Raw genomic sequence first — 23145 nt, 5'->3', positions numbered from 1 at the left:
ACAGAATTAATCTTTATTTTACAAATACACTGCTTTAATTTTTACAACAAACTTAAATGGCTGTCGTACATGAGATGTTTTTCATTTTGATTTACTGAATCCACAGTAGATTTTCCAGTGAGTCATAGAGTAAAAATTCTTGGGGCTTCCCTGGTGGCACAGTGGTTAAGAATCCGCCTTCCAGTGCAGGGGACGTGGGTTCAAGCCCCGGTCCGGAAATATCCCACATGCCGTGGAGCACCTAAGCCCATGTGCCACAACTCTGAGCCCATGTGCCACAACTTCTGAGCCCACATTCCACAATTTCTGAGCCCATGTGCCACAACTACTGAAGCCTGTGCACCTAGAGCCCATGCTCTGCTACAAGAAGCCTGCACACTGTAACGAAGAGTAGTTCCCGTTCGCCGTAACTAGAGAAAGCCCACACGCAGAAATGAAAACCCAACACAGCCAAAAATAAATAAATAAATTTACGAAAGCAAACAAAAAACAGTATTTCCCTCATGGGGTTGTGAGAATCAACAACAACAACAACAAAAAGTGTTTTTTTAAAAAATACAAAACAAACAGTAAAAATTCTAGGATTTCTGGCTTCCCTGGTGGTGCAGTGGTTAAGAATCTGCCTGCCAACGCAGGGGCACGGGTTCGAGCCCTGGTCTGGGAAGATCCCACATGCCGCAGAGCAACTAAGCCCATGTGGAGCAACTAAGCCTGTGTGCCACAACTACTGAGCCTGCGCTCTAGAGCCCATGCACCACAACAAGAGAAGCCACCTCAATAAGAAGCCCACGCACCTCAATGAAGAGTAGCCCCCGCTTGTCACAACTAATGAAACCCTACACACAGCAACGAAGACCCAATGCATCCAAAAATTAATTAATTATTATTATTTTTTTAATTCTAGGATTTCACTGTTCCTTTACTGGAAAGAAAAATGCAGATTTAATTTTAATCCTTTAGTTTCATTAATAGATAATGCTATGGTTAACAGCAGGAGCTGTGGAGTTAGACATGGGTTTGAATACAGACTACTTCAGCCTTAGTTTGCTCTTTTATGCAATTGGAATAATATCTAGTTCATCCAAATCATGAAAATTAAATGAGATCATTTATGTTAAATTCTCAGTAAGTGCTTGTTTTAATTCATGATAGTAATGCCATACATCAGTAAAGCCATTTAAACTTTAACCTTTTGTAAAATTTGCTCAGTACTGGGAGTAGCAGTCCATTTCCCCATCATTCACAGGTCTGTATCTATTGCACGTTTTAAATGATACAAATACAATTTTGGAACCCCATCGCCCCTCTCCCTCAAAAGGGGGAATTTGATTGCAGACTGTCTTAAGAGTTTATGGGCATATCTCACATGCTGTTTCCTAAGATACTGAGGCTTTCTTATGGCGGTACACTGCAGGAAAACCAGCTTATTATACTGAGGTTCCTCTACTTTTTGATTGGTGTGCAAGATATACTTTCCTTAGTTTGGGAAAAAGCGGGCTGCACCTAAACTAACTTCCTGGAGTGGTATATATCTGTATTTAGAGTCCTAGATATAAAACACATGTGATTTCTTACTAGATACAAAACACATGTGATTTCTTAAACTGTCTCTCAAACTTTTGATTGATTAGTTAAGTGGTCTGAGAACAGAAATGATTTGGAGTGGAGGATGGGGGCAGTATTTAAGCATCAGGCAGAGTCTTTGTGTATCATTTCTCCATAAACAACTCCTGTCAGTGCTTATTTAGTATTCCACTGATACCTGCAGTGTTACTTTGTAACTTTTGGTAAGGCAGCAAGATTAGCATTTCAGTGTATATTTTTCCTTTTCATATAACCTCTTATTGACTTTAGTCTGCCACATTTTTTAAATCATATCTTCTTCTGATGTTTACTCTTATAACGTGTTAAGAATAGCCTTCTATTCTCAAATGAAAGGAATACAGTTCATGTAAAAAGTAATGCAGTTCATTTAAAAATAACCAGGATAATGCAGTATGCCTAAGAGAGTACAAAAGACCAGAAGTTAGAGCTAAAAACAAAAAGCAAAGAAAAGATAAAAAATTCCAAAGAACATATCTCAATACTTCAGCAGACTTTTCGGCAGATCTGACTCTGGTGTCACTAAAAATAAGCAATTAATACAAATAAATAGGCTTAGAGGAGGAGGACATGGTCTGCAAACTCTGGGTCTCCTCACACATCCCTGATAACATTTCAGTCTCTTCCTATAGCTAATTTTTCATCCAACTTTTTAAATGTCTAAATGTGTCTTACTTAAAATGTGGTGCCCAGAGGTAAATAGTATTTTCTATGGGAGGTCTGACCAGGGACAAGTACAATGGAAGTATTGTTATTGCTCTTGTTGACTTTTCTAAGAAAGAGAGAAGTCAAGTGCAAGGAGAGCTGTAGAGAAGAGTGTCACAGTTGGTGCCAACTGTTGACTCAGTAGATTGCACGCTAAAAGTTCTTCGCACAAATTGACCTAAGCCCCCTTTCTACAAATGCAAGTGCAGGAACTTAATAGTAGTATATGTTATAGAGATACATATATCCTGTTTTTTAAACATATGGTTAAAAAATTATGGATTTAGGTTTTTTACCAAAATTATTTATGAAATTATGGTCTTCATCAACAGATGGAAATTTATACGTATTTGTTTACTTTGGAAAGATTCCTGAGCATCTGGAGATGAAATGAGATGGTTTGTTCATTGTTAAGGATGAGGGAAATCCTGGAACTGGACCTTAGGGTTCTAATGTTTGGTCCTGCTCCCATGTGGCATGTGATTTGGGTCAGGTCTCCTAATTGTGATTCGAGTCCCAGAAGAATAATATAGATATTATAGCAACTATTTTGAATACTTAAAAGCATTAGGAGGCTCAGATTAAATAATTTTAAAAACTGCTTTTTCTCCTATAAAGTTCTCACCGCATGTGAGCTGCCCTTGCCGTCATACACCCTCAGTTAGCTCCGTCTCTTAGGGTTTCAGCTTGAGTCCAGATGTTCTGTGGAGCTAATTCTTGCTCATTCTGCCCTGCAACCCTCCTCTATTATGATAAAAACAAAAAAGCTACCAGCCACCATGTAGTTGTTCTCTATCTCTTTACAGATGGGAAATGCTGTTGACTTTTTTTTTTTCTCTTGGGGTGCTTTCTGAATGCATATTGTTAGTTCTATTCTGGTACACCCCTCATACCCCAAGATTATTCTTTCATACCTCAGTTCTATAAATCTGAACATAAGAAATCCTCAATGATGGGAAGAAGAGTCAAGACTTGCCTGGAAGGCATATTCTTTTCCAAAAATAAGTCATTGTCTAGGACTAACAGTGAAATGAGGCAGGACGAAGTCCTCCTGTCATTGGAAGTGGCTGTACCTTCTGCAGGAAAGGACTCATGGATAAACTCTGCGTTGAAGCCCTGGGGTCCAGGCTATACTGGATACTAAGGATATAAGGGTGTCCAGGCGAGGGTTGGCTCACAGAAGCTCATAGAAAAACTTGAGGGGCACAGAGGTAAGCTGAGGCTGGCAAGGCTGGTAAGGGTTCTTGAAGCTGAGTCTGCAGGAAGGAAGTCCCTTGAGGCAGAGTTCTCTAGTGATCAGCTCACAGGAGCAGGATGCAGGGTTACAGTGTGCCAGTGGAAATTAGGAGCTGCCTATGACGCAGGTGGGTACTCTTCAGGGGGAAGGAAGAGAAGTGACTTCTAAATACTTTCTTTAAATTTTTTTTCTTTTTTTACTTTTAAAATGGGATGCCTCCTAAGTGAATTTTTAAGTTGGTGTCATCTACTTAGAATAGATGCAGAAAGGAAAAGACCTGGGAAATTGGAGAGAGAAACAAACTTTTAATAGTTTTTTGTTTGTTTGTTTTTAGTCAGAAGATCTAACTTGGTGACATCTTTCCCTTCTGTCTCCGTGCAGTAGATTGGACTTGTTGTTGTGTATAAGGATGACTGTGTGGGGTGGGAATTCAGCCAGAAGTTGGACATGCGTGGGGTATTAAGGAGGGTTCAGAAATCAAAAACTTTGCTTATTCCCATGCCTGATATCATGGTCCTAGGCTATCACATTTACCTTTTTCCATCTTTCCAAAAAAATAAATTAACAACCTAAATGCCTAAGAGAGTGCAAAAGACCAGAAGTTAGAGGGAGTAGTCTGTGAGAAGGTTGAAGATGATAATTTTAAAATAATAATACAGTAATATCCTTCCTCAGTGTTTACAGTGTGCTATACTGTTAGCTAAGTACTTTCCATATGTTCTGTCAGTCTCTAACTGTAGCCTTGCGGGGTATGGCTACTATTGTTAACTTTAGCTAAGTACTTTCCATATGTTCTGTCAGCCTCTAACTATAGCCTTGTGGGGTATGGCTACTATTGTTATCCTCATTTTGTGAGTAAAGAAACTGAAGCACACAGGTTAAATACAGGAGTTTGGTCAATGGAATAGAATTGAGAGTCCAGAAATAAACCCATATATCTGTGGTCAATTGATTTTTGACAAGTGCTGCTGTGACAGTTGATAGCCACATGCAAAAAAAGTGAATTTGGACCCTTACCTCACACCATATACACAAATTAACTGAAAGTGGATGAAAGTCCTAAATAAACAGCTGAAACCATAAAACTCTGAAGAAAACATAGCTAAAAATCTACATAACCTTAGATTTGGCAGTGGTTTCTTACATAAGATACCAAAAGTATAAGCAACAAAAGAAAAAATAAATAAATTGGATTTTATCTAAACTTTAAAACTTTTGCACTTCAATATATACCAACAATAAAGGGAAAAGAAAACCCACAGAGTGGGAGAAAATATTTGTAAATCATGTATCTGATAGGAGTCTAGTATCCAGAATATATAAAGACCACTTACAACTCAACAACAAAAAACCAAACAATATAATTTCTTTTACTAAACATCTTTATTGGAGTATAATTGCTTTACAATGGTGTGTTAGTTTCTCCTTTATAAAAAAAGTGAATCAGCTATACATATACATATGTCCCCATATCTACTCCCTCTTGCGTCTCCCTCCCACCCTCCCCATCCCATCCCTCTAGGTGGTCACAGGGCACCGAGCTGATCTCCCTGTGCTATGTGGCTGCTTCCCACTATCTATTTTACATTTGGTAGTGTATGTATGTTCATGCCACTCTCTTACTTCATCCCAGCTTACCCTTCCCCCAGCCCGTCTCCTCAAGTCCATTCTCTAGGTCTGCATCTTTATTCCTGCCCTGCCTCTAGGTTCTTCAGAACCTTTTTTTTCCCCCCATATATATGTGTTATCATACGGTATTTGTTTTTCTCTTTCTGACTTCACTCTGTATGACAGACTCTAGGTCCATCCACCTCACTACAAATAACTCAATTACATTTCTTTTTATGGCTGAGTAATATTCCATTGTATATATGTGCCACCTCTTTATCCATTCATCTGTCAGTGGACACTTAGGTTGCTTCCATGTCCTGGCTGTTGTAAATACAGCTGCAATGAAAATTGTGGTACATGACTTGTTTTGAATTATGGTTTTCTCAGGGTATATGCCCAGTAGTGGGATTGCTGGATCGTATGGTAGTTCTATTTTTAGTTTTTTAAGGAACCTCCATACTGTTCTCCATAGTGTCTGTATCAATTTACATTCCCACCAACAGTGCAAGAGGGTTCCCTTTTCTCCACACCCTCTCCAGCATTTATTGTTTGTAGATTTTTTGATGATGCCCATTCTGACCGGTGTGAGGTACTATCTCACTGTAGTTTTGATTTGCATTTCTCTAATGATTAGCGGTGTTGAGTGTCTTTTCATATGTTTGTTGGCAATCTGTATATCTTCTTTGGAGAAATGTCGATTTAGGTCTGGCCACTTTTGGATTGGGTTGTTTGTTTTTTTGATACCGAGCTGCATGAACTGCTTGTAAATTTTGGAGATTAATCCTTTGTCAATTGCTTCCTTTGCAAATATTTTCTCCCATTCTGAGGGTTGTCTTTTCATCTTGTTTATGTATTCCTTTGCTGTGCAAAAGCTTTTAACTTTCATTAAGTTCCATTTGTTTATTTTTGTTTTTATTTCCATTTCTCTAGGAGGTGGGTCAAAAAGGATCTTGCTGTGATTTATGTCATAGAGTGTTCTGCCTATGTTTTCCTCTGAGAGTTTTATAGTTTCTGGCCTTACATTTAGGTCTTTAATCCATTTTGACTTTTACTTTTGTGTGTGGTGTTAGGGAGTGTTCTGATTTCATTCTTCTACATGAAACTGTCCAGTTTTCCCAGCACCATTTATTGAAGAGGCTGTCTTTTCTCCATTGTATACTGTTGCCTCCTTTATCAGACATAAGGTGACCGTATGTGTGTGTTTATCTCTGGGCTTTCTATCCTGTTCCATTGATCTATATTTCTGTTTTTGTGTCAGTACCATACTGTCTTGATTACTGTAGCTTTGTAGTATAGTCTGAAGTCTGGGAGCCTGATGCATCCAGTTCCATTTTTCTTTCTCAAGATTGCTTTGGCTATTCGGGGTCTTCTGTGTTTCCATACAAATTGTGAAATTTTTGGTTCTAGTTCTGTGAAAAATGCCAGTGGTAGTTTGATAGGGATTGCATTGAATCTGTAGATTGTGTCGTGTTGTCATTTTCACAATGTTGATTTTCCCAATCCAAGAACATAGTAGTATATCTTTCCATCTGTTTGTTTCATCTTTATTTTCTTTCATCAGTGTCTTATAGTTTTCTGCATACAGGTCTGTTGTCGCCTTAGGTAGGTTTATTCCTAGGTATTTTATTCTGTTTGTTGCAGTGGTAAATGGGAGTGTTTCCTTAATTTCTCTTTCAGGTTTCATCCTTAGTGAATAGGAATGCAAGAGATTTCTGTGCATTAATTTTGTATCCTACTACTTTACCAAATTCATTGATTAGCTCTAGTAGTTTTCTGGTAGCATCTTTAGGATTCTCTATGTATAGTGTCATGTCATCTGCAAACAGTGACAGCTTTACTTCTTCTTTTCCGATTTGGATTCCTTTTATTTCCTTTTCTTCTCTGATTGCTGTGGCTAAAACTTCCAAAACTATGTTCAATAATAGTGGTGAGTTTGGACATCTTGTCTTGTTCCTGATCTTAAAGGAAATGGTTTCAGCTTTTCACCATTGAGAACGATGTTGGCTGTGGGTTTATCATATATGACCTTTATTATGTTGAGGTAAGTTCCCTCTGTGCCTACTTTCTGGAGGGTTTTTATCATAAATGGGTGTTGAATTTTGTCGAAAGCTTTCTCTGCATCTATTGAGATGATCATATGGTTTATCACACTGATTGAGTTGCGTATATTGAAGAATCCTTGCATTCCTGGGATAAACCCCACTTGATCATGGTGTATGATCCTTTTAATGTGCTGTTGGATTCTGTTTGCTAGTATTTTGTTGAGGAGTTTTGGCATCTATGTTCATCAGTGATACTGGCCTCTAGTTTTCTTTCTTTGTGACATCTTTTTCTGGTTTTGGTATCAGGGTGGTGGTGGCCTTGTAAAAAGAGTTTGGGAGTGTTCCTCTCTCTGCTATATTTTGGAAGAGTTTGAGAAGGATAGGTGTTAGCTCTTCTCTAATATTTGATAGAATTTGGCTGTGAAGTCATCTGGTGCTGTGCTTTTGTTTGTTGGAAGATTTTTAATCACAGTCTCAGTTTCAGTGCTTGTCTGTTGGTCTGTTTGTATTTTCTATTTCTTCCTGGTTCGGTCTCGGAAGGTTGTACTTTTCTATGAATTTGTCCATTTCTTCCAGGTTTTCCATTTTATTGGCATAGAGTTGCTTGTAGTAATCTCTCACAATCCTTTGTATTTCTGCAGTGTTGATTGTTACTTCTTCATTTCTCATTCTACTGATTTGAGTCTTCTCTCTTTTTTTCTTCATGAGTCTGGCTAACGGTTTATCCATTTTGTTTATCTTCTCAAAGAACCAGCTTTTAATTTTATTGATCTTTGCTGTCATTTTCTTCATTTCTTTTTCATTTATTTCTGATCTGATCTTTATGATTTCTTTCCTTCTGCTAATTTTGGTTTTTTTTTTTTTGGTTCTTCTTTCTCTCATTGCTTTAGGTGTAAGGTTAGGTTGTTTATCTGAGATGTTTCTTGTTTCTTGAGGTAGGATTGTAGTGCTTGCTATAAACCTCCCTTGTAGAACTGCTTTTGCTGCATCCCATAGGTTTTGGGTCATCGTGTTTTAATTGTCATTTGTTTCTAGGTATTTTTTTGATTTCCAATTTGATTTCTTTAGTGATCTGTTGGTTATTTAGTAGTGTATTGTTTGGCCTCCATATGTTTGTTTTTTTGCAGATTTTTTTCCTGTAATTGATACCTCGTTCCATAGCATCGTGGTCAGAAAAGATAACTTGAAACGATTTCAGTTTTTAAATTTACCAAGACTTGATTTGTGACACAGGATATGATCTATCCTGGAGAATGTTCCAGGAGCACTTGAGAAGAAAGTGTATTCTGTTGTTTTTGGATGGAAGGTCCTATAAATATCAATTAAGTTCATCTTGTTTAATGTATCATTTAAAGCTTGTGTTTCTTTATTAATTTTCATTTTGGATGATCTGTCCATTGGTGAAAGTGGGGTGTTAAAGTCCCCTACTATGATTGTGTTACTGTTGATTTCCCCTTTTATGGTTGTTAGCATTTGCCTTATGTATTGAGGTGCTCCGATGTTGGTTGCATAAATATTTACAATTATATGTTCTTGGATTGATCCCTTGCTCATTATGTAGTGTCCTTTCTTTTCTCTTGTAACATTCTTTATTTTAAAGTCTATTTTATCTGATATGAGTATTGCTACTCCGGCTTTCTTTTGATTTCCATTTGCATGGAATATCTTTCTCCATCCCCTCACTTTCAGTCTGTATGTGTCCCTAGGTCAGAAGTGGGTCTCTTGTAGACAGCATATGTACAGGTCTTGTTTTTGTATCCATTCAGCCAGTCTGTGTCTTTTGGTTGGAGCATTTAATCCATTTACATTTAAGGTAGTTATCGATATGTACATTCCTATTACCATTTTGTTAATTGTTTGGGGTTTGTTATTGTAGGTCTTTTCCTTCTCTTGTGTTTCCTGCCTAGAGAAGTTCCTTTAGCATTTGTTGTAAAGCTGGTTTGATGGTGCTGATTTCTCTTAGCTTTTGCTTGTCTGTAAAGGTTTTAATTTCTCCGTCGAATCGGAATGAGATCCTTGCTGGGTAGAGAGTAATCTTGGTTTTAGGTTTTTCCCTTTCACCACTTTAAATATGTCCTGCCACTCCCTTCTGGCTTGCAGAGTTGCTGCTGAAAGATCTGCTGTTAAACTTATGGGGATTCCCTTGTATGTTATTTGTTGTTTTTCCCTTGCTGCTTTTAATATTTTTTTGTATTTAATTTTTGATCATTCAGTTAATATGTGTCTTGTCTTGTTTCTCCTTGGATTTATCCTTATAGGACTCTGCGCTTCTGGAGTTGACTATTTCCTTTCCCATATTAGGGAACTTTTCAAATATAATCTCTTCAAATATTTTCTCAGTCCATTTCTTTTTCTCCTCTTCTTCTGGGACCCCCTATAATTCGAATGGTGGTGCGTTTAATGTTGTCCCAGAGGTCTCTGAGACTGTCTTCAATTCTTTTCATTCTTTTTCATTTATTCTGCCTGTCGTAGTTATTTCCACTGTTTTATCTTCCAGGTCACTTATCCATTCTTCTGCCTCAGTTATTCTGCTACTGATTCCTTGTAGGGAATTTTTAATTTCATTTATTGTGTTGTTCATCATTGTTTGTTTGCTCTTTAGTTCTTCTAGGTCCTTGTTCAAAATTTCCTGTATTTTCTCCATTCTCTTTCCAAGATTTTGGATTGTCTCTACTATCATTACTCTGAATTCTTTTTCAGGTTGACCGCCGATTTCCTCTTCATTTGTTTGGTCTGGTGGGTTTTTACCTTGCTCCTTCATCTGTTGTGTGTTTCTCTGTGTTCTCATTTTGGTTAACTTACTGTGTTTGGGGTCTCCTTTTCGCAGGTTGCAGGTTCGTAGTTCCTGTTGTTTTTGGTGTCTGTCCGCAGTGGCTAAGGTTGCTTCAGTGGGCTGTGTAGGCTTTCTGGTGGAGGGGACTCGTGCCCATGTTCTGGTGGATGTGGCTGGATCTTGTCTTTCTGGTGGGCAGGACCGTGTGTGGTGGTGTGTTTTGGAGTGTCTGTGACCTTATGATTTTAGGCAGCCTCTCTGCTAATGGGTGGTGTTATGTTCCTGTCTTGCTAGTTGTTTGGCATAGGGTGTCCAGCACTGTAGCTTGCTGTTTGTTCAGTGGAGCTGGGTCTTAGTATTGAGATGGAGATCTCTGGGAGAGCTTTCGCCATTTGATATTACGTGGAGCCTGGAAGTCTCTGGTGGACCAGTGTCATTAACTCGTCTCTCCCACCTCAGAGGCACAGGCCTGAAACACGGCCAGAGTACCAAGACCTTGTCAGCCACATGGCTTGTGTTACTGCAAAAATTATCCCGGTCCTCAGAACAGTCTCTCTACAGCTTTGAGTGGAATTCAAAGTTCAGTGCCATTCGTGTAAAAACAAGCAACCCAAGTTCATAGATCACACTGGTTTCCATCCACAGTGTTCAGGGTCCATGGAACTCCTGACCTGCTAGTGTTGGAGGGTCTCCTGCAGGGGCAAGGAGTGGCTTGGCTCACCATGGGGACAAGGACAGTGGCCCTAATTTTTCAATGGACAAAAGATCTGAATAGACATTTTTGCAAAGAAGATACATGAAGAAGATATATAAGTACATTTTTTCATATAAATACATGAAAAGATGGTCGACATCATTAGGGAAGTGTATATCATAACCATAGCAAGATACCTCACACTCACTAGGATGGGTATTTATTTTTTTTAGGTAATTAACAAAATGGTGTGGTTGTTGTAAAAAATAGTTTAGCACTTCCCCAGCAATTTAAATATAGAATTACTGTAAGACCCAGCAATGCCATCCACTCATGGTATATAAGCAAAGAATTGGAAATACGTTCAAACAGAAACTGGTCATGAATGTTCATAGCAGCATTACTCACGGTAGCCAAAAGGTGGAAATAATCCAAATGTCCATCAACTGGTAAACAAAATGGTGTACCCATATAGTGTGATATTATTCACCATTAAAAGAAATGAAGTACTGATACATGCCACAACATGGATGAACTTTGAGAAGATTATGCTAAGTGAAGGAAGCCAAAGACAAAAGCCACACATTGTATGATTCCATATATATGGAATATCTAGAATAGGCAAATTCATGCAGACAGAAAGGTTGCCGGGGTCTGGTGGAGGAAAGAATGAGTAGTGTTTGCTTAAAGGGTATGGAGTTTTGGGGTAGTGAAAATATTCTAGAACTACGTGGTAGTGATGGTTTCATATATTGTTAGTGTACTACATGTCATTAATAGTGAATTTTATGTGTGTTTTACCCAAGTAAAAATAGTGTTTGCTCACAGTGGGAAAGAGGCATAATGGAATGAGTGAGGATGGGAGGTCAGCACTAGCTGCAAGAATTGGAGCAGGGAATGGCATCAGAGATGGTTAGATTAACTAAAAGGACAGTTGCTGAAAGGGGCTAGTGTTTTGGCCACTGACTGAGTAGAGAGATAACTATGGTTGAATTTCCTGTCTTCTGTTTTAGGAGACATAGTCCCAGGTGGTGGAGGAAGCCTGATGGCATTAACAAACTGGGTTTTTTGCTGAGTTAAAGTGGCATATTAGAAGATCCAAAATAGTGCTGTCCAGTAGAACTTTCTGTGGAAATAGTCTCTCTGTGCTTTTCAAGTAGTGAAGTCAACAGCCACATATGGCTGTTGAGCATTTGAAATGGTGCTACTGCAATTTAAGAGCTAAATGATTAATTTTATTTCATTTTAATTATTTTAAATTTAACTAGCCACATAGTGTCTACTGGGTATTATACTGGAAGGTGCTGATATGGAACATTTCTACCATAATACAAAGTTTTACAGGGCAGTGCTTGTTCAACAGTGTAGGTCTAGAATTCTCAGAAATAGTCTTCTCCCCCTATCCACAGGAGAGAATTAACTTACCAGACAAAACCACTCCAGTTCAGAATGACTTTGACGCCACAGTGAGTTGGGGAACTGTGAGAAGAAATAGAGAAGGTGAACCTTAATGGGGAAGGGAGAAACTAGACAGCATGTCTTATGGTTGTCTCTGAATCTTTCCCTCAAAGCTTCTAACCTAAGCAGTCTGAATTTGTTCCCTACAATTGTAGTAGTAAAAAAAGATGTATCTTTGGTATAATTTACATAAGATGTATAATTTTGTGATGTTGTATATGTGTTTTATTTACTTACAGAGGTAAAGAACTCAGAAGAACAGTATAATAAAATAGTAATACCAAATGAAGAAAGTGTAGTCATCTATTATAAGATTAGGCAGCAGCTTGCCAAATTGGGTAAAGAAATTGAAGAATATATTCACAAACCAAAATATTGCTTACCATTTCTACAACCAGGTCGTTTGGTAAAGGTATGTCATTATTTTTGTCATAAATTATTTCAATATTTAATATTTTTTGCATGAAGCTTCCAATTTTTTTCTTATCTTGGTAAAATACAGTAGTTTTTTTAATCTATATTAATTTTATTCTTTTACCTGTTTCATGTGGCACTGATTAAGGAAGGAGGGGTCATGTGAAGGCCTTTTAATCGCTACTGATTTTCATTTGGGGAGATATAAATTGAAGTGGACAGTTTTGGAATTAACATGAAATATTTCCAGTTATGAAATGCCGTCCCAGAGTAATGCAGTTTTAAGACCTGGATGAATTCATTAGCTATAAAAAAGACCTCAGATATTCTCCAAACAAATACACCATATCGTTTTTAACATTTATTTGCCAACTGAGAAATTCCTGTTACTGCTGTTCTGGAATCCCTTGAAATTTGGCAGAGATTTCTTTCTGTAGGGTTAATTTCTTTTTTTTTTCTTTTTTTTAAGTTTAACAATGATCTTTCAAAAAAACATTTTATCAGGAAGACTCAAAGTTTTATTAGCCTGTAATGTGGGCATGATATCTAAATTGCCTTTTGGACATAAACATTCCTTTTTACTTGCTTTACTTTCTTTTCAGGTAAAGAATGAAGGAGACGATTTTGGCTGGGGTGTAGTGGTGAATTTCTCAAAAAAATCAAATGTTAAGGTAAACTGTTGTCCTAAAAGTGGAATTGTATGTAAATTTTTAGTGAAATGTTTTTTCAGGCTCAGGAAATTGATCAGATTAGAAATACCATTACCAAAAAAAAAAGAAAGAAATAGCATTACCTTAAGAGAAACTGTAATAAACTCTATATAAGGAATTAATCTTTTGAATAATCATAAATTTTATCCTTAAAGTGGTATGGTTATTTTCCTAACACTATCTCAGATTTTAATTTCATGACAGTTTTACATTTATTCTCTGAGTTCACCAGTCCTTTTTATAAATTTACTGTTTAAATTGAATATTAGAAAAAATTAGCATTTGACACTGAAAATTGGAATTTTGATTCAGGTATATGTTAGAGACATAAAAGAAAGAACTTAGGAAAGCTGGTTAATTTTACTTACTCTCTCTACATGAAAGCAATAATAAAGTTGCTTTTGGTCATTATTTATATAAATACTTTGAAGGGATTACATATACATAAAGTCAAGGATGATTTTGATAATTTGTTAGAAAAATGATTACCTCAAAATTAAATAAGGCTTCCCTTCTATTATATTTTCTTTACCTGCAGTAGGCACCAACCAGCAGGTGCCAATATATGACCTCAGGCAGGACATTCTGAATCTTCATGCCTGTTTTTTCTTTTCTTTAAAATGAAGGGTTTGCATGAGATGATCTCATGATTTGGTTGTCATTAACTTCTTTGTCCCGCCTATGTGTAAAGGCAATTAAGAATTAAGCTTTGGGATTGAAAGTTAGTCCTGAAATATGTAAATGAACTTTGAGATACTGAAGCCATTTGTTGTGGAGAAATAATTAAGTTCATAGGTTTGTGGTAGGAGTTTTGATTAATGATCTATGATTAATCCCACTGAATAGATTATTACCATTTTCATAATTTACAGGAATGTTTTTCAAAGTATTGTCACACTCATTGTCTCATTTGATTCTAATTTAAGAAGCATTCATTGACCATAGACACAATTCCTGTACTCATTTTATGAACAGAGGCAAGCAGATAATGAAAATTTAAGGCAGATTATGAAATACTTCAGTAAAGATATAAGCAAAGTGCATTTGGAGCAGGAGGAGGAAGAAATTTTGTCTGAGCTATTAGAGATGGCACCTGAGAAGGAAGAGAATGTAAAATTTTAAATGGAACCTTGAACACTAAGTAGAATTTCATTTGATGGATATTCACTGGTGGAAGTAGTATGCAGCAGGCACAGAACATTTCAGGTGAAGGGAAAGAGTAAAATAAAAAGTATTGAGGTTAATCATGGAAAGTATTTAAAATACAGATTTTGAGTATGTTGGGTCTAGATTTAAATATTTGAAAGCAGTGGCAGGCCATTGAAGGTTAATCGGTTGGTTGATTGGTTTGCTTGGGGTTTTTTTTTTTCTTCCAGTTTTATTGAGATACAGTTGACATACAGCATTATATAAATTTAAAGTGTACAGTGTAATGATTTGACTTACATACATCATGAAATGATTACCACAGTACATTGAGTGAACACCCATCATCGCATATAGATACATTAAAGAAATTTAAAAACTCTTTTTTCCTTGTGATGAGAATTCTTAGCATTTACTCTCTTAACTTTCGTGTATAGCAGCACTGTTATGTTATAATTATATTATAACATTATAATTAATGGCACTGTTGATTACATTTATCATGTTGTACGTTATATCCCTAGTATTTATTTATCTTATAACTAGAAGTTTATATCTTTTTATTACTTTCATCTAATTCCCCCTTCCCCTACCCCTGCCTCTGGAAACCACAAATCTGATCTCTCTGTCTATGAGTTTGTTTGTTTTGGGAGCATAATTGACTGACAACACTGTTAGTTCCTATTATACAACATAATGATATATTCTGTACATTTCAAAATGTTCATAGTGATAATTCTAGTTGTCACCAGGAAAAGATATTACATAGTTATAGACTATATTCCCCACACTGTACATTTCTTGCCTGTGACTCATTTATTTAGTAACTGAAAGTTTGTCCCTCTTAATCTCCCTCACCTATTTCTCTCCTCCTCCCCTCCCCTTCCCTCTGGCAGCCATCTTTTCTCTGCATCAATGACTCTGTTTCTGTTTGGTTATGTTTGTTCACTCGTTTTGTTTTTCATATTCCACATTTAAGTGAAGTCATCTAGTATTTGACATTCTCTATCTGGCTTATTTCATTTAGCGTAATACTCTCCAGGTCCATCCATGTTGTTGGAAATGGCAAGGTTTCATTCTTTTTCATGGTTTAGTAATATTCCTGTGTGTTTGTTTGTGTGTGTGTGGGAGAGAGAGAGACATTTTCTTTCCTCTATTGATTGCACTTGGGTTGCTTCCATATCTTGGCTATTATGAGATATACAGTAATACTGCAAGGAACATAGGCGTGCATATATCTTTTTGAATAATAGTGTTTTTGTTTTCTTCAAATAAATACTCAGGAGTGGAATTGCTGAATCATTTGGTAGTTATATTTTCACTTTTTTGAGGAACCGCCATACACTTTTCCATAGTGGCTGCACCAGTTTACATTCCCACCAGCAGTGCACAGGGGTTCCCTTTTTTCCATATCCTCACCAACATTTATATTTCTTGTCATTTTGTTAATGGTCACTCTGTCAGGTGTGAGGTGAATAGCTCATTGGGGTTTTGATTTGCATTACCCTTATGATTAGTGATGTTGCATCTTTTCGTGTACCTGATGGCCATCCTGATGACTTCTTTGGAAAAACATCTACTCAGGCCCTCTGCCATTTTTTAATCAGGTTGTTTGGTTTTTTTGATGTCGAGTTTTGTGAGTTCTTTGTATATTTTGGATATTAACCCCTTATTGGATATATCATTTGCAGATATTTTTTCCCAGTCGGTGATCTTTTAGTTTTGTTCATAGTTTCCTTCACTGACTAAAACCTTTTCAGTTTGATTTAGTCCCATTTGTTTATTTTTGCTTTTGTTTTCCTTGTCTGAGGAGACAGATCCAAAAAAATATTACCAAGAGAAGTGTCAAAGACTTTACTGCCTGTGTTTACTTCTGGAAGTTTTATGGTTTCACATATTACATTTAAGTCTTGAATCCATTTTGAATTTATTTTTGAGCATAGTGTGGGAGAGTAGTCTGGTTTGATTCTTCCATGTGTAGCTGTCCAGTTTTCCAAACACCATTTGTTGAAGAGGCTGTCTTTTCCCCATTGTATATTCTTGCCTCCTTTGTCATAGATCAATTGCCCATATAATAGTGTGAGCCCATTTTCTGGACTCTATTCTGTTCCATTGATCTATGTGTCTTTTTTTTAATGCCAGTACCTTGCTGTTTTGATGACTGTAGCTTTGTAGTATAGTTTTGAATCAGGGAGTATAATACCTCCAGTTTTTGCTCTTCTTTCTCCAGGTTGTTTTTCTTTCTCAAGATTGTTTTGGCTCTTTGTGGTCTTTTGTGTTTCCATACATATTTTAGAATTATTTGTCCTAGTTATGTGAAAAATGCCATTGGTATTTGATAGGGATTGTTTGGAAACTATAGATTGCCATGGGGAATATGGTCATTTTAACAATATTAATTCTTCCAGTCTACGATTACAATATTCCTTTCCATCTGTTCATGTTGTCTTCAATTTCTTTCATTACTGTCATGCACTTTCCCTATAGTATAGTGTAATTTTCTTATGGTACAGGTCTTTTACCTCCTTAGTAAGATGTAGTCCTAGGTATTTTATTCTCTTTGGTGCAGTGGTGCAATTGTGAATGGAATTGTTTTCTTGATTTCTCTTTCTTTGTTAATGTATAGAAGTGCAGCAGATTTCTGTATATTAATTTTGTATCCTGCAACTTTACTGAATTCATTGATGAGTTCTAGTAGTCTTTGGTGGCATCTTTAGGATTTTCTGTGTATAGTGTCATGTCATCTGCAAACAGTTAAAGTTGTACTTCTTCCTTTCCAATTAGGATTCCTTTTATTTCTTTCTCTTGTCTGATTGCTGTGGCTAGGACTTCCACTACTGTGTTGAATAGAAGTGGCAAGAGTGGACATCTTTGTTTTGTTCCAGGTCTTAGAGGAAATGCTTTCAGCTTTTTTACCATTGAGTATGATGTTAATTGTGGATTTGTCATATGTGGCCTTTATTATGTTGAGGTATGTTCCCTCTGTACCTGCTTTGTTGAGAGTTTTTATTGTAAATGGGTGTTGAATTTTATCAAAAGCTTTTTCTGCATCTATTGAGAAGATCATGTGATTTTTATTCTTCAGTTTGTTAATGTGGTGTTTCATTGACTGGTTTGTAGATATTGAAATGTCCTTGTATCCCTGAGATAAATCCCACTTGATCTTGGCTTTGGTCTTTTTAATGTAGTATTGAATTTGGTTGGCTAATATTTTGTTTAGGATTTTTGCATTTATGTTCTGCAGTGATATTAACTTCTCATTTTTGTTGTGATATCTTTGGTTTTGGTATCAAGGTGGTGATGGCCTTGTAGAAGGAATTTGGAAGTGTTCCTTCCTCTACAATTTTTTGGAATAACTTGAGCAGGATAGTTGTTAACTCTTCCCTAAATGTTTACTAGAATACACCTGAGATGCCATCTTGCACATCTTCACTTTCTTGGCGATGTTCTTTAAAGCATGAAAGTTTTAAATTTTGATATAATCCAATTTCTTTCGTTGTTGTTGTTACTTAGGCTTTTGATGTCATATATAAGAAACCACTGCCAGCATCAAGACCATGAAGATTTACCCCTATGTTTTTTTCTAAGTTTTATAGTTTTAGCTCTTAACATTTAGGTCTTTGTTCCATTTTGAGCTGATTTTTATATGTGACTTAAGATAAGAATCCAACTTTTTTCTTGTTCTAGGACTGTTTGTTGGAAAATTCTTTTCTCATTAAATTATGCTGGCACCCTTGTCAAAACTCAGATGATCATGGACACATGATTTTATTTCTGGATTCTCAGTTCTGTTCAGTTGATCTATATCTTTATCCTTATGCCAGTACCATACTGTCTGTATTACTGTATCTTTGTAGTTAAGGTTTGAAGAAATGGATTGGTAAGACCTCCACCTTTATTCAAGATTGTGTTGTTGGCTGTTCTGTGACCCTTGCAAGTCCATGTGAATTTTATTATCTGTCAATTTCTACAAAGAAGTTAGCTGGGATTCTGATAGGGATTTCATTTAATCTTTAGATCATTTTGGAGGGAGTATTGTCAGCTTACAGCTCTTGAGTCTTTCGATTGTGAACATGGGAAGTTTTCCCATTTTTTAAGATCTTTTGAAATTGCTTACAACAGTAATTTGTTTTCCAAGTATAAATTTTGCACTTCTTTTGTTAAATTTATTCCTGAATATTTTAATCTTTTGATGTTATCATAAATGGAATTGTTCTTTTGATTTCATTTTTTAATATTTCATGGCAAGTATATATTAACACAGTTGACTTTATGTATTGATCTTGCATTTTGTAACTTTGCTAAACTTTATTAGTTCTAATAGTGGGTTCTTTAGGATTTTCTTGTCTGCAAAGAGAGGTGGTTTTACTTCTCCCTTTCCATTCTGGGTGCATTTTATTTCCTCTTTTTGCCTAATAGGCCTAGCTAGAACCTCCAGTACAATATTGATGGAGCAGATGCCCTTGTCTTTTTCCTAATCTTGAGGTGGGGGGATCATTCACTCTTTCACCATTAAGTATGTTTTCATAAGTGCTTTATTGAGTTGAGGAAGTTTCCTTCTTTTCCTAGTTTGTTGAGTGTTTTTGTCATGAGAGTTGTTTTTTGTCAGATGCTTTTTATATGCCTATTCAAATAATCATGTGGTTGTTTTTTATTCTCTTTTGTGTTTAATCTGATGAAGTATATTATATTAATTGATTTTCAAATACTAAACCAACTTTGGATTCCTGGGATGAATCGTATTTGTTCATTCTCTGTTATCCTTTTTCTGTGTTAATGGATTTGGTTTGCTAATATGTTGTTAAAGATATTTGCACCCATATTCAAAGGAGATAATGGTTTGTAGTTTTCTTTTCTTTTGCTGTCTTTCCCTGGGTTTGGTATCAGGGTAATGGCTGCCTCACATAATGAGTTAGGAAGTGTTCCCCTCCTCTTCTATTTTTTGGAGGAGTTCTTTAAGAATTTATATTAATTATTTAAATATTTGGCTGTGATGTTACCTGCCTGGGCTTTTCTTTGTGGATTGTTTATTGATGGTTAAATCAGTTTCTTTATTTGTTATAGGTCTGTTCAGTTTGTCTGTTTCTTCTAGAAACAGTTTCAGTGATTTGTCTTTTTAGGAATTAGTCCATTTCATCTAAGTTACCTAATTTAGTGGTGTACAGTCGTTCATAATATTGCTTTATAATCCTTTTTATTTCTGTAAAGTTGTTAGTAATGTCTCCTCTTTCATTTTTTTTTAACATCTTTATTGGAGTATAATGCTTTACAATGGTGTGTTAGTTTCTGCTGTATCACAAAGTGAATCAGCTATACGTATACATATATCCCCATATCCCCTCCCTCTTGCTCTCCCTATCCCACCCCTCTAGGTCACAAAGCACCGAGTTGATCTCCCTGTGCTATGTGGCTGCTTCCCACTAGCTATCTGTTTTACATTTGGTTGTATATATATCTCCATGCCACTCTCTCACTTCGTCCCAGCTTACCCCCCTCTTTCATTTCTGATTTTGATAATTTTAATCTTTCACCTAGCTAAAGGTTTATCAGATTTGTTCATCTCAAAGAATCAGCTCTTGGTTTCATTGATTTTTCTTTATTTTTCAGTTTCATTAATTTCTGCTCCTTTATTTATAATCTTTATCATTTCCTTCTGTCTCCTAGCTTTAGATTTAGTTTGCAGTTCTTTGTCCATTGTCTTAAAGTGGAAGATTAGGTTATTAATTTGAGATTTTCTTCTTTTATAATACATTTATACCAATGTCTTTTATAAGACATTTATACCAATAAATTTCCACCTGCAAGGATTTTAGCTGCATAAATTTTGGCATATTGTGTCTTCATTTTCATTCATCTCAAAGTATTTTTTAATTTCCCTTTCGAGTTCTTCTTTGACCCATTGGTTATTTAAGAATGTGTTTATTTGCATATACTTGTGAATTTCCTAAATTTCTGTCTGCTTTTGATTTCTAATTTCATTCTGTTGTTGAGAACATACTTGATATTATTTCATTCCTTTTGAATTTAGTGAAGTTTGTGCAGTGACCTAACATGTCCTCTCCTGCAGAATGTTTCATGTACAGTTGAGAAGAATGTATATTCTGTTGAGGTGAGATGTTCTTTAGGTATCTGTTAGGTCTAGTTTTTTTTAGAGTGTTGTTCAGGTCTTCTATTTCTTTCCTTGCAGATCCTTCTATCTAGTTGTTTTATTCATTGTTAAAAGTTGGGTATTGAAGTCTCTTAACTATTATTGTTGAAATGTTATTTCTTCATTTCTGTCAATTTTTGCTTCATGTGTTTTGTGTTCTGCTAAAGTGTGTTTCATCTTATGATCAGTATAGCCTACTTCAGCTTTCTTTTGATTGTTGTTCATATGCTATATCTCTTTCCATCTTTTTTACTTTGAGTCTTTTTCATATCAATGAATTTAAACTATGTCTCCTATAGACAGCATGGTTGGATATTGTTTTATCTAATCTGAAAAATCTCTGCCTATTGATTGGGCTGCTTAATCCATTCACATTTAATGTTATTATTGGTATGACTAGGTTGATGGCTGTCTTTTTTTGTTTTCTATGTGTCATTTCTTTTTTTGTTTTTCTATTCCTCCTTTAGTGCTTTCATTTGCATTGAGTACCTGTTTTCTAATGTGACATTTTAATTTATTTCATGGGCTTTTTTCTCTACCTATATTTTTTGTTATTTTCTTAGTGGTTGCTAGGGCTTTCCATATACATATTAACATAATAGAATAAGCTTCAGATTTATACTAACTTAATTCCAGTTAGATATAGAAACATTACTCTTTTATGCCTCTGTTCCATTTTCCCTCTTTTTGTGGTATATATGTTATAGATATTATACCTATAAATGTTACAAACCCAACAATACATGTTATAATTATTACTTTATATAATGTTATGACTTTTAAAGAAGCTTAGAGGAGAAAGGAGAGTAAGTATATATTTATAATTTCTGTTATATTAACCTTATTTATCATTTCTGGTTGTCTTTCTTAATTCCTATGAATTCAACTTACCATCTAGATTTACTGACTTAGCCCAATACTGCTTTGCTCCCACCTACTTCCTTTGTTTTATTATAGGCAAATATACTACATTTCTGTTATAGGCTCAACAGTCTCAACAATTCGATATATACATTTTGTTTTATATAATTAGTTTTTAAGTCATTTAAGAGAAAAGGAAATAGTCAATTATTTTGTCTTTTATAATTACCTTTACCAGAGTTGTTTCTTCATGTGGATTCAATATTACGACTGGTGTCACTTACTTTCAGTCTCAAGAACCTCCTTTAGTGTTTTCTGTAAAGCCGGTATGCCAGCAAAACATTCTCTCCGTTTTTTTGTTTATTCGGGAATGTTTGTTTTTGAACAATAACTTTGCCTGCATATAGATTTCTTGGTTAAGAGGTTTATTATGTGAATATGCTAACCCACTCCATCATTTCTCCTGATAAGTTTCTGCTATTAACCTTATTGTAGTCTCCTTGTAAAAAGTAAGTCTTGCTTTTCTCTTACTCCTTTCAAGATTTTCTATTTATGTTTGGTTTTTACATTTTTGCTGTGATATGTGTATTTGGGCATCTTTTTGCATTTACTCTGTTTGGAGTTCATTGAGTTTCCTGTAGATTGTTTTTCAATTAATTTTGCTAAGTTTTCAGCCATTATTTTATTAAATATTTTTTCATTACTTCTTTCCTCTTTTTCTGGTATTCGCATTATGTTTATGTTGTCATTCTTACTGGTGACCTACATTTCTCTGTGGCTTTGTTCATTTTTCTTCTTTTTTTTTTTCCCCCCTGTTTTTGGATTATATCATCTCTTCCAGCCTATCTTCAAATTTGTTAATGCTTTCTTGTACTTCACATATGCTGTTGAATTCCTCTAGTGAGTTTTTCATTTCAGGTATTTCACTTTTGAAATCCAGAATTTCCTGTTCGTTCTTTTTATTATATCTATCTATTGATATTCTCTATTTGATTGTTATTGTCAAATTGGGACATTGATTATTGTCCCTTCCTTTACTTCTTTAATTATGGTTCCATAGTTCTTTGCGCATATTTATAATGGCTACCTTTAAGACTTTGTTTAATCCAACATCTGGTCACTCTCACAGGCACTTTCTGTTGCCTGCTTTTTTTTCTGTTTTATAGGTTATAGTTCATACTTTTCTGTCTTTGTCCATGTCTCATAATTTTTCCTTAGAAATTGGACATTTTCAATAATATATTGTAGCACTCTTGGTACTGGTTTCCCCCACCCCCCAAGCCAGGTTTATTGTTGTTATTTGCTTGTTTATATGTTTAATGAGCAGCTAGATTTTTTGAGTGAAGTGTATTCCACCTCCCTCTTCCCCCTACAGTGCTGAACCTTTTATGTTTCTCCTTGGCACAGCCTTGGATATGCCCATAGTTACTCTGGGATGACAGTGGTTTTAAAAAGGGTCTCTTTGTGTCTTTCCCTGAACATACCCTTCTGTTAAGCCCCACTAATTGCAGGAGGCTCCTCCTAGCTTTCCCCCCACCTCCCCTCCCCCACGGTTCTCTCCTGTAAACTAGCTGGCCTCCATATTTTGTCTGTATTTCCAGTGATTCTACACATTTCCTCCATTTGTCTTTCACCAACGGCCTTCACTGTTTTTGAGCATGCTCTAAAGTTTGAACTTCCCCAGCCTCTATTGCAAATGAAATCACTTTCTTTTGGAAGGTATTAAGAGCTGTTTTAATGCCTG

The 23145-nt window shown here is 35.8% G+C and overlaps 1 protein-coding gene across 1 annotated transcript in view; it reads left to right on the top strand.

Moving 5' to 3' along the window:
• MTREX (Mtr4 exosome RNA helicase) overlaps window positions 1–23145 on the top strand; it is a 133354-nt gene that overhangs the window by 64295 nt on the left and 45914 nt on the right. Inside the window, exons 17-18 of the mRNA XM_024765343.1 lie at window positions 12362–12534; window positions 13139–13207. Coding sequence (XP_024621111.1) covers window positions 12362–12534; window positions 13139–13207 — 242 coding nt within the window. The remainder of the gene's footprint in view (window positions 1–12361; window positions 12535–13138; window positions 13208–23145) is intronic.

The sequence above is a fragment of the Neophocaena asiaeorientalis genome, unplaced genomic scaffold, assembly GCF_003031525.2.
Source record: "Neophocaena asiaeorientalis asiaeorientalis breed wild unplaced genomic scaffold, Neophocaena_asiaeorientalis_V1.1 scaffold198, whole genome shotgun sequence".
NCBI lineage: Eukaryota > Metazoa > Chordata > Mammalia > Artiodactyla > Phocoenidae > Neophocaena > Neophocaena asiaeorientalis.
The sequence above is the reverse complement of the archived record's forward strand: the minus strand, read 5'-3'. Positions and strand labels throughout refer to the sequence as shown.